The sequence below is a fragment of the Parus major genome, chromosome 20, assembly GCF_001522545.3.
Source record: "Parus major isolate Abel chromosome 20, Parus_major1.1, whole genome shotgun sequence".
Lineage (NCBI taxonomy): Eukaryota > Metazoa > Chordata > Aves > Passeriformes > Paridae > Parus > Parus major.
Window position 1 is genome coordinate 7,414,413 of NC_031788.1, and position 11,821 is coordinate 7,426,233.

The following is an 11,821-nucleotide window of genomic DNA, read 5'->3' on the forward strand; positions in this document are numbered from 1 at the left end:
GGCCTGGTTCTGAATCACGTGTGGCAGTGGCCTCCTGGCTACCCCAAAGGTGCAACATACCTCCCACCACCACTCCTTCCCCTCGGCTGCCCAAAGGGTGTCCCTCCCAAAGGGCTCCAAGCACTATTGAGAAAATGTCTCCTGGAGAAGCCACAGACAATTAAAAATAGCCAATACGGCTGCCAGCCTTGAGCCATCCAGCCAAACCCACTTCCAGCTTGGCAAAGGTGGCTGCATCACCCCAGCTCAGCGGAGCATGCCCTGGGAATTGGGCATCCTGCCCGGGATCTCCTCCTGCAGCCAGGCACCCGGCCTGGGGTACAGGGCAGGCTGAGAGGTCAGGCTATTTCCAGCCCCACGCCGCTGATGGGGGGGACACCCTGGAGAGCCAGCAGCACACACAAGGCCTGGCACTGGCCCAGAGGGAGGCAGATGGATGGAGAACAGTGACCAGGGCACGCATGCACTCCTTGGATCTGCTCCTGCTCCTCTTCCCACGGGGCTGCTGGGTGTGAGGCCACACTGAGCTGGCCTGGCCAGCACAGGAAAGGTGCCAGTTTTGGGCCACTGGGTGCCACAAAAGCAGATCTGACAGTCCCAGCCCAGGGAGGGCAGGAAGTGTGTTTAGGAACTGTTTATTTTACAGTTTTAGGGTTTGTAGAAATCTGCATTTACAGGGGATGTATAAGTTTTTGTACAGAGTAACTGAAGCACCCGCAGCCAAGGTCTCCTTCTCTCCCTTCTCTCCCTCCAGGGACAATGCAAGAACTAAAGTGCATCATGGCCAGGGAATGGAGGGGCTGCAGTGGCTCCTCCTGGGGGGCTCCAGCCATCCCCTCCTTCAGGGTAGTGTACAGAATGGCCCTGGGTCCTCCAACAGCATTCCCAGGTCACCACACTCTCCTGCACCAATGGCTTCTAAAGTGCAAAGTGACCCAGCCCCCAGTCCTGCTCTGCTGCTCTGGGGGTGCCAAGGGGCCAGGAATGGGCTCTGCCTTCAACAACGTTGGGAGAAGCCCCCCTGAGCAGCCCCAGGTCTCTCCAAGGGCACTGGCACCATTGAGGAGAGGAAGGAACAGGTCTTGCTGCCTGCCTGGACAACGGCATTTTCACACACTCCACATTTCACCTGCAGAGGCAAAGGGAACTCCTGCTCAGAGCTTCATGGGAACACAAGCCATGAATGACAACTGCCCACATGCCCTCTGGCCAGAAAGGCACAGCCCCTCCATGAGCAAAGGCCCATGGGGCAAACCTGAACATAGCCAGGGCGGTTATGCACCAAGAGGGGTGGGAGTGGGGGGTAGTAAGCTTTGCAGGACATGAGTTTTCTTCTCTATCCCAAAATCTCTTCAACCTCCTTTTCAGGTGTGCAGACCCTGGGCATGGCACAGATGGCTTTGGGCACAACAGAGCAATGATGGGGGAGCGGGAGGGAGCCGTGAGGGTCAGGTAAGGGCACTTGAGGGAGATTTAGCAGCTTGGGGGAGAGGTAGAGGCATAGAGTGTCTATTGGCTTTGTCTCAGTGAGACACTGAGCTGTCTAGAAGGATTTGCTGCTTAGTTTGGGGGGCAGGGAGCGCTGGGACTGCTGACAGGACTGGTGGGGAGATGAGAGCTATGCAGAGGTCAGGGTAGCCTTTCTGAGAAACCCCTCATGTTATTTCCAGAGGCAATGCTGGAGCCTGATCAGCTCATGGTGGTGTTTTTTGACACATTTTCTAGTGCAACAACTTCTATCCTGTGGAAAGTGTTTCACAAGGTGGAAAAAGCCTTTCTCCACATGGGTATGGTAAGTGTCCACTTCAGAGCTATTAAAGAAGTCTGCAATGGGTGTTTACTTAGTGCCACTAAGCCTTGTGGTAGCATAACCTGGCATATGACAGTACACACCTTTGGCAGGGTGACTGCACTCGTGTCTCATTTCACTGACCCCAGATACAGTCACGGCACTGCCAGCGCAGCAGTGGCAGTGCCTGAGAGCTGAGGGGAGCTAAGGTCTGCTCCTGGCCCCTGCAAGCAGATCAGGCAGCAAAGATGTGGAAGCAAAAAGAGCCAGGGAGTGTTACACACTGAAGAGAAGCTCACAGCATTGTGCTGGCTGGGGTGTGGGAAAGGTTTGGCTCTGCTCAGGGGGTACACGCAGGACAGGGAAGAGCTGGAGCACCAGCAAAGCTGAAGGCAGGTCGTGGGTCACACTGTAGCAATGAAGAGCTAAAGGGCTGCCCTGTTCCTCAGGAGTGCAACAGCCCTTCACCCTCACACACACAAGAACAAACCCTGTTGGACACTCTCCTCCAGGCAAGGATCTGCTCTCACTCCCACCAGTTTTCTTCAATGGAGAATGTAGGAGTATTAGGGCAAAGCCCACACACAGTTCTCTCTTTGTACAGTCACCTGAGCACAGCCTGAACAGCCAAACTTGTCCATACCTCTGGTTCCTCAGGGGAGAGTGGGAGCGCCTGTCTGCTCACCCTTGCACAGGGAGAGGGGACCAAGGTGAGCACGGTGTGGGGAACCGTCCTGCTGGGCTGGCTCCCTCAGTCTCTGTCACAAAGGCCAAAAGCGTTACTGGACGCAGTAAGAATAAAAAATAACCTTCATACAGGTCGTTTCTGGACACGTCCCTCATCAAACATCAGCCCTTCCTGCTGGGGATGGGTGCAGTGACAGTGAAGGCCCTTCCTCCGGCTTCAGGGGAAAATCTGCAGTTCGAACTTGGGTGCCCACTCCAGTGCACTCTTCACCACAGCCAGGGCAGCCGCTCCCAGTGCCACCGTCAGCCCCATCACTGCCAGCTTGACAAAGCGGTTGGTCCGGGGCTTTGTCAAGGTGGATTTTGTCCGCTCCTCCCCTCGGAGCCGCTCCTCCCCTCGGAGCCGCTCTCTGAAGCGTTGCCTCAACACAGTGTCTGGTCTCTGCTGCACTGATGCCAACTCAAAGTCCTTAAAAGTGGAAGCCGCAGTTCTGCAAGAGAAGGAACGGGTCAAGGAGCGTCCCCATCTCACCTCTGGGACCAGCCTCCAGTTAGGACGATCTCCAAAGGGAGGCAAGACCTGGCAAGGGGATGTAGGGAACACATGGGCTGCCTAGCACTCACCGTTCCGCCTGAGCTGCCTGAGCTGCCTCCTTGGCGAGTTCAGAAGGTGGGAACTGGACAAAAAGGTCCCCGGCTTTGCTGACCAGAGACTCATAAGGAAGGTCCTGTGGGATCTGGGACAGGAGGTGGTGGACAGAGGCCATGTCACACTCGCAGTCCAGAACTTCCTGCTCCCGGTGCAGCACAATCTGCAGAGGAGTGAGAGGAGGACGGACAAAGAAGTGGGGACAGCTCTTTGGCACATGCTGGCACTTGTTTCAGAGCCAGAAGAAAAAAACACTTTACTTCCAGCTGAAAGACCTTCTTCAAGAGGACACACTGCAGTGAAGCATTCACTGGGAAGAGAAATGCCAAACCCCTTCTGAGACTCTGAGGCCATGGAAAGCCTCTTTCAGGGTACTGAGGTCTGTCTGCTGAGCAGAGCCTGCTACTGGCAGGCCAGAGATGTGAGCAGAACCTCAGCAGGGTTTGACTTCATGCCTTGCCCTCTGCCATAGGAGGACAGGCAGGTGGACGCACAGTGCAGAGCTGTCCCCAGCCAGTCAGGCATCCCAGTATGTGACCAGAAGCAGGACCAGCACACGAAAGGAAATAAAAACACTGTGCCATGCTGCCTCCACAGCACTGAACAGTTGCTGCACATTTGGACACCCTCAGGCTGCCCTGAGTTCCCCTGGATCCCACCTGCCCTTTACCATCACCAAAGACATCACTGATCCCATCTGCAGAGCAGAGTACAACTGGGGACAGCACCAGCACTGGGTTTGCCAGCCTCCTTCTGCAGCCCCAAACTCCCACAGCCTCAGAACAGCACAGCTAATCCCTGACCATTCCATCAGTACATACCACAGCTGCAAAATAAATGGGCATCAGTGGGTGGCAAGCCAGGAAGAAGTCATATAATCGCACCACGTGCCGGAAGTCGGACAAAACGTGACCAAACCAGGTGATCAGCCAGCTGAGAGCAAAGATGGTTCCCACCTCCGCACTATAGAGAGAAAGAGCCATTAGGTCAGCCTGGAAACAGGGATGAAATGCTCCCAGGTCATTCCTGTGCTGCACAGCTGTGCCTGGGGAAATAGAGCTTAACTGTCAGTGGAGCACTTGAACCCCCACACAGAGTAGGAACTGCACCTCTGACACAAAGAAGTGTTCATCTCCTGTGCCACCCCCTGTGGCAAAGTGCTGCCCCTATTTGTGTCACATCCAGTGGGAGCCACAGCAGAGGCCAAACGCTGCTTTCAGGGGACCCTGAATGTGTGATGTATCATGGCACTGTCTGGCTTGCTGGCTTGAGGGCAACTGATGTCCTGCAGCACAGATAGATGTTTGGGTTTCTTCCTACCCTGAGGGCTTATTAATTCTGGGAGTTTGCAAACAGGGTTGGTACCCAAAGACATTCTGGCTGTGAGAAAAAAGACACACCTGCCCCAAAAGAGGCTCTGAAATGACTCCTCCCATTCACCTTCCTGCTTCTGATTTGATCTGCCCAGGCACACCTCTGTCCCTCTAATGCAAAACCTAGGAATTATCCCCAGAACTAACAACAAACTAGAGCAAGATCCCACCAGCCACACAAGTGGTCACGTGAAGCGGTTGTAGTATTTATACAACACTGTCCCCAAATGCCCAGCCCTTCCAATGCAGACTGCAGACAAATGGGCTGAAGATGTCACTGTGTAAAACTCCTCCAGACAGGCAGCTCAGGTTTGGACCTGCTCAGAAATGAGTGCTACATGGCTTTGGGGTGTCACCATCAGCTGTGGGACAGCTGGTGACTTCCTGAGGAAGCCACTGTAGTGCTGGGGATGTGCTGGTGAAAATGGCTCTGTGAACAGTAACCCGAGATGGGCAGGGGAGAGCCAGGAGGCTCTAAGGGAATATTTGCATACCTCTGCATGAAGTCGTGCACCTCAGGGTTCACCTGGTCTATGATGGGCATCAGGTAATTTAAAATGTGCTTGGTATTATCCATCGTTGGGTCCATAAAATCCCTGAGGAATTATTTAAAAGAAGCTTTGTCAAGCAACAACATCAGCAAGCTCTCCCTCTAGGGAGGCAGCAGAAGGTGAAGTACATGCAATAAATAGCTTTGCTGGCAGGGTGGCCCTCAGCCCCAAGGAATTGTGTCTCTTTGGAGCAGCCTCCTTCCAGCTTGTCTGGGACACCCAGGACTGACCTGCACATAGAACCCACACCCAGACCGTCATGCTGCTGTCAGCTGACACTTCTTATTTTGCTGCAGTGCACATAAGAACCATAAAGCTTTTCCAGCACCCAAAATCTGACTCCTGACTGGGAGAGAAGAGATAATCCCTCCAAACCACACTCTCCAGCTGGAAGCTTTCTCTTATTTCAGTGCACAAACAGGAAAGACTCTTCATGTGGGGTACAGAACACTGGTAATACAGACCACACTGCCCAGGGATATGCAAGGAAAAGTGGGAGGCAGGTGCTGAGCCAGCCCACAGGACCTGGAGAGACCCTGACAGCCACACAAGCATGGATAATGCATGTGCATTCGCTTTTCCAGCTCCAAGAGATGCTACAAATTAACTGACAGCCTTCAATTATCCTTTCCCCAGGGCACAGCTCTCTGCAAAGCCACGTGCTGTTGTGTGGTCAGGCTGCTCTCAATGACTCCTCTGGATACAGGCATGACAGGCAGTTGCTTTAACCCAAGGCTCTGCCTTCCCAGCTCCCAGGCCAGCTCCAGCTGTCCCCACAGCCTGAGGACATGCAGTTGGCTCCTCTCCTCCCACTGAGTACCTGAGATGATGCGTTGAGAGCTTCTCCACCAGTGCCGTGGCCAGCCTGTCCCCCACCACCAGGAGGAAGGTGACCACGATGTCATGGTATCCCTGGTAGTAGTGCAGCTGGGGGTTACGCTTGAGGACGTGGAGGATGATATCGATGAGCTCCTCCTGCAATCCTTCCCTCTGGTCATCTGGCATCCCTGAGGGAACAGCAGAGGTGGCACAGCTGTGTCACCTACCAGTGCCTGCTGTAGGAGCGAGGGTGACTATGGTGTGCAAGGAGAGCACCTGTGCATTTACTACCTGCCTGATCCCAAGGGATGTGGTGCACAGGGGAGGGTAAAACTGGCAGAAAAAAATCATCCAAAGCTCTAATGCTGTCTCCCAAAACTCTGCAGGACCAGGGAAATCTGGCCAGTTGCTGAGAGGTTTAATCTTTAGATCTGCAGAACCCTTATGTGCAAGGAAGCCACTGTGGAGGATGGGTGCAGGGTTTACAGATGTTTGCACAGTGCTGCTGTGAAGAGAGAATTGTTCTGCACATCCAGCACCAATGAGGATGTTTTAGTAATTTTTAATTTCCCAGGAGTTCTAGAAAAAATTCAACAGAACTTCACAGAAACTGTATGCCAACTGTACCAGACTGTGAGGCCTCCACTGGCACAACTTTCTATCAGTCCCCTGCTGACAACATGTGTTTAGGGACAGGATGTCACAGGGAAAACATTGTTCCTGCCCTGCACAGCTGCAGTCAGTTTCTGGCAGTTCTTGTCAACAGACAAAACGCCCAAAGGCCAAGCAGAGAGTCCCAGCAGAGATCCTGCAATGACAAAGTTCTCCTTTTCCTCTGCTTCACTAATGCAGCTAAAAATAGGCAGGAGGCTGCCATTCAAGGGCAAAAAAATCCGTAGGAGCAGAGCCTCCGAGAATCAGGCCTGCACACAGCATCCACGCCTGCAAGAATCAGAGTGAATCAAGTGTTTATACAAAATAAAAGTGGCAGAAGGGGGAAGCAGATTCTGGCCAGAAATAACGACTGCTCTGCACAGAGAGCTGCTGGATTTAGCGTTTTATAAATAACACAAGGCACCTATCAGAACTAAACAACTGCAGAACCATTTTGCTTCTAAATGCTTTGAGTTCTAATATTTAAATTTGGTGCAAGAACCTGATTTTGAGACTGTTTTATACCAGGGGTTGTTCTGAGCACAAACAAACCTGTCTTCCCTGCCCCTGAGCTAGACCATGGACTAAAATAAACTGAAGCAAATGGCATGTTTATCAAGCTTTCCATCTGTCCTAATCTCAACAGGTCATGGTGCACAAGATCTGTACAGGATCCATGCAGGAGCCATCCTCTCTCTGCTCCAACTGTCTGCCAGTAGCAGCCTTCTGGCAGAGGGGCTCAGTGGGGCAGGGGAAGAGGGATGTTGGAAAAGCCACATCAAAAACCATCTGTGCAGAGACAGCCGAAGGAAACTGATGGCTGCAGAAGGGCTTCACTGTAAGAAGAAGCTGCTGTGAGATCACAAGGAAAAGGTTTTCTAGAAGTCAGGCCCTTGGAGTAATAAGAGTGTCACCTTCTGCAGCCTCCCAGGGAGGTCTGAGCCAGGAGGAGCCCCATGGCACTGCTCTTGCCCCAGCAGAGTGGGAAGAGCAGAATCCCCTCTCACCTGGTGGGAAGCGGCGCAGGGATCGCCGCACATCCAGTAACACTTGCTGGTAATCCTTATTGTCCTCTCGCAGCTCCTTCCTTGCTGAGAAAAAGAGGAACAGGATTAACATGAAGCAGTGCAATGGCACTAGGGCGAGAGTGAGGTTAGGGAGCTGGGAAGATCCCTACTGAATGTGGACATGAAGCTGCACAAACCCCCTATTACACTGTAAATCCCCTTTTTCTGTCACACCTCAGCCCTGTCCCTGCACTTTCACTGCCACACACTCTGACACTAACAGCAAATGAGAAAATTATTTCTTTAGACAACACATGTTAAAATGCTGAAACTGAATTCAAAGTGTACTCTCAGCAGCAGAACTAGAGGAGTGTTGTGGAGACCACAAAGAATCATTCATAAAACAAAAACAATTCAGAGGAAACTCTCACCCAGGGTTAGCTAAGACAGTTAAAACAGGAAAGTTCAGCAAGCTAGCAAATTCCTTCTATGTGACCATGTAAAGTTAAATGTTGTTTTCCAGCAGCTCTGGTCACCTCACATCACCCTAATGCCACCTGGCTCTTGAATGAGGTGGGGGGATGCACATTTCCAAATGACCACAGAACCAGGATAACAATAAGATCTGTGCTGGATGACTATAAAAGCTACAGGACCTAGAGCTCCTGCATTGCTAAGGTTTAAAAACAGTGTGGGTACTTCACCAGGAAGGTTGTTGTCCCTGTGTCTGTTCTGACTGAGACCCACATGTGCTTGACACAACAAACTGCTTCCTGGGAGAGACACGTTGGGAGAATTTTTGCCACACCAGGGCTCAGCACAGACACCTCTTCATCGGAGCAAAATAAATCAAGTCTAATTCTTTCTGCTGCAGGTGAACTTACATATGTCAGCTAATGCTCAGGGCCATGCTAACTGCATCCACAGTGAACTGATTCCATTACTATCACTAAAGAAAACAACAAATGTTGTTTTTAGAAGTCATGTATTGTTAACATACAACACAGTATTGGTGCTGCAGTGAGTCCCCTTTGTACAACAGCTTAGTGGCAAATGCAACACACACAGGGAAAAGGCAGGTCACAAAGCACGTCCCTCCTCTAGTGACAAAGGTCACTGAACTGTTCCTCCCAAGCAGCTGAAACCAGGCTGCTCCATACCTGGAGGAGGGGGCAGGTCATCTGTATTAACACTGAGCAGCTTTGGCCACACTTTGCACCGGATCTCATCCGTGAGCAGCCCGCCCTCGCTGATCGCCATCCGCCTCAGCTTTGCCACATCAGTGGGGTCACTGTTCAGAGCCTGGTAAATCTCTGCCATTTTTCTTTTCTTCTTAGCATCAAAGTCTGCAAAAAGCCACAGAGACGTGAGCTGACAGGCAGTGCCAGCACAGAGGGAGCTAGCAACAGCCACTCACAGCAATGTCACACACACACACACACAAGGGAGATAACACAGGACAGTCGTCACACTGGCATGACAGGGATGACTCTGGTGGTGACCCCTCCAGCTGAGTGTCCCCATTTCTGCAGACTCAGCACTAGGAGCACCTCAAAGGGCACTCTCACTACTTCCCTATCAACCCTGGGGGTCCCAGTGTGGGAGGCAAACACTGCTCCTCCTGACAGTGGAGCCGCCAGCAGTACCCAGACAGAGCCCTTGGCTCCTGTCCTTCCCAGTGGTTCATGGCTCCATACAGGATCAAGACAGCCCTGCAAAGCCATCCTGAAACTCTTTGCTCTCTGATGCAGCTGCCAGCTCAGATGTCATGTTTCCTAAGACTCGGACTAAGGAAAGTGTTCTATAAAGGTTAGGAAAGTGTTCCCAAAACTGTGTTCCTACCGACTCCCAGGTGCAGCCGTCCTAGGAAGAAGCCTGAGTATTTCCACTGACAGCAACAGACACAAGAAAGGACATAATTATACCAGAGTTAAAGAATCATAAGCACATTGACTTGTCCTACAACAAACACAAACCTGCCAGCCACCAGTACACACACAGCTCAGCCAGTAGGAGACAATTCCCACTCGTTTGAGGAGCACAGGAACGTGGGGCAGGGAGGGAAGGAGGTAACACACAAAGCACACAGTGCTCGGGTTAGACACACTTACAGGACACCAAAGCGCTTCCCAGTGAGCGGAGAAAGGACACTACTTCACACCACATGGTGGAATTTGTCACCACTGCCTCATGTGAGGAAAGAAAGAAGCAGCCGAGAGCCACTTGATATCTCACACTGGAGGAGTTCCCAGTAAGGAGGCTTTGCTGAGCAGCTGCAGGACTGGAGTGCAGGATGAGACCACAAACACTGCCTTTCCCTAAAGGCTATTCCCATAGATGCAACAACTCTTGGGATCCAAACAGGATTCGTTCTATAAGTGACGTGTCCAAATAGGATTTGGGGTGGGAGGAATTAAAAGGATTTTGATGGAGAAACAGCTGCTCCCAAGGCCACACCTTCTCAGCAGCGATAGGGGAGCTCGTTACTCTGCCCACGTGGCACCTCAGCCACTGCCCCGGCCCTGTTTCTGCGAACGCCTGGCTGGAAGTGCAGTTCTCAGCGAGGTCTGAAGGGAGCTGGCAGGTCAGCAGGCTGTTCACACACACGGAAGCTAAGTAGGTCGAGCACTAGATGCTGTTCCTTTTCAAAGACCCTTTTAAAACACTTCTTGGATCAAAACAAGCTGTAACAGCCTACGACAGAGCTCCACCTCCCTCCGAATTCCAGGTTCCTGATAACATTAAATCTCCTGTCGCTCACACAGTGACTACAGTTTCTTTTATTTCCTTTCCCGCCGCTTGTGCAAGCAGTTATTTTATTTGCACAACAGAAGCCAGCTCTGCTCGGCCGGTTCCCTATTCCCAGCCAGTTCCCTACCCCCATGAGAGGAATGATGGGTTTGTCTTTACAAACAAGCTGTGGGTCTGCTGATAAGATGAAACTATTACTGAGAGATAACAGAAACAATGGGATGGATTCCACTGAAAGATGAAAGGGACACTGAGGAAACACCATAAAATTCCACAAGGGTTAAGAATTAAGAGGGGGGTTATACATTAGGGGGAAAATCTTAGGTATTAGGCATTCCGGGAAGTCTGTACCTCTCAAGTTCCTCAACCAATGGGGAAAGAAGGGACATGCGGCCGGGAAATTAGGATAAAAGGGAGGCTGCGCCCTTCAAAAATTTGAGAGACCCCAGGGGAATGCCCCATGGCTTCTCCCTTTATTTGAATAAAGTAAAAGGACTCTTCTGTCTCCTTTTTGGACATAAACTTCTGGTGTTTGTGGATTAATTTTCCTGACACCCAGCTGTTCCTGATCCCCTGCCACACGCACACACTGGGCTGTCACATACCGATGCCTCGGGAAGGAGGAGACAAAGCCTATGGGAGAAAGAACTGCTCACACACAAAGAACTTAGGAAGTTGTGGGAAGGAAGGAGCACATCGTGCGGGCTCCTCCTCTCAAACTTACTAATAAAGACACCAATATTTACACTTTTCAAACATACAGGAGTCAACCGCTGTATTACACAAAATCAGTGCATTTCAATACATGTTTCATGAAAACATAAGAACTTAACTCGCAGGTTCACCCTTGGAAGAAAGACACAAACCCAAAGTGAGGGCGATCTAAAACCCAGATGGCTCCGTCGGTGCTTCTGCACCGCGGCAAGCACCGGGCACCGACACACGGCCTCGCCAGGTCTGGCCAGCCCGGCGCTGCCGCAGAGCCCTCGGTCACTGCCGGGGTCCGCCCTCGGGCCCAGCGGCTTCCTGTCCGCCCGAGCCCGCCGCGGCCACACAGCCGCGGGGTGAGCCGGACCCTTCGCTCGGTCCCGGGACCCCCGGTTCCCCCGGGACCCCCGGTTCCCCCGCCCGCTCCCACCAGAGTGGCTGCGAGTGCAGCGCCGGCCCCGCCCCGCCGCCAGGGGGCGCCGCCGCGCCCGCAGGGGGCGCTCCAGCCCCCGCCCCCTCAGCGGAACCACCGCCCCCCGCCCGCCGGGCCCGGCCCAGCCCGTACCGTGGCCGCCGACGCCGTTGCGCGGCGGGCTCTGCCGGGCCATGTTCCCGGGCGCCGCGGCGCATTCCGGCCCGGACACCGGACCGGACCGGGCCGGGGCTGCGCGCTCCCCGCGCCGTCCGGTCCCGTCCCGCCCCCGCCCGCTCCCCCCGCCCCCCGCCCGCCGGCGCACGGGCGGGACGTCACTGCGCCCCAGTGCGCAGGCGCGGCGCCGCCAGGCGGGTCACTCGGGCGGGGGCAGCTGCGCATGCGCAAAAGGGAGCGCGTG

At 53.1% G+C, this 11,821-nt stretch overlaps 1 protein-coding gene across 2 annotated transcripts; it reads right to left on the reverse strand.

The window, feature by feature from the left end:
- Positions 1-619: 619 nt before the first annotated feature.
- Positions 620-11,705, reverse strand: TBC1D20 (TBC1 domain family member 20). 2 transcript variants are annotated; one of them, XM_015647878.3, is made up of 8 exons: positions 9,641-10,775; positions 8,690-8,875; positions 7,530-7,613; positions 5,870-6,056; positions 4,993-5,094; positions 3,947-4,088; positions 3,101-3,288; positions 620-2,967 (listed from the first exon to the last, which is right to left on the reverse strand). In XM_015647878.3, exons 1-8 carry the CDS (start codon positions 9,693-9,695, stop codon positions 2,694-2,696), a joined length of 1,218 nt encoding a protein of 405 aa, XP_015503364.1. In that variant the 5' UTR covers positions 9,696-10,775; the 3' UTR covers positions 620-2,693. The 2 variants fall into 2 exon arrangements, with proteins under 2 accessions (XP_015503364.1, XP_015503365.1); XM_015647879.1 differs by lacking the exon at positions 9,641-10,775 and adding an exon at positions 11,554-11,705 and having other exon boundaries at positions 2,694-2,967.
- Between the last annotated feature and the right edge of the window lie 116 nt (positions 11,706-11,821).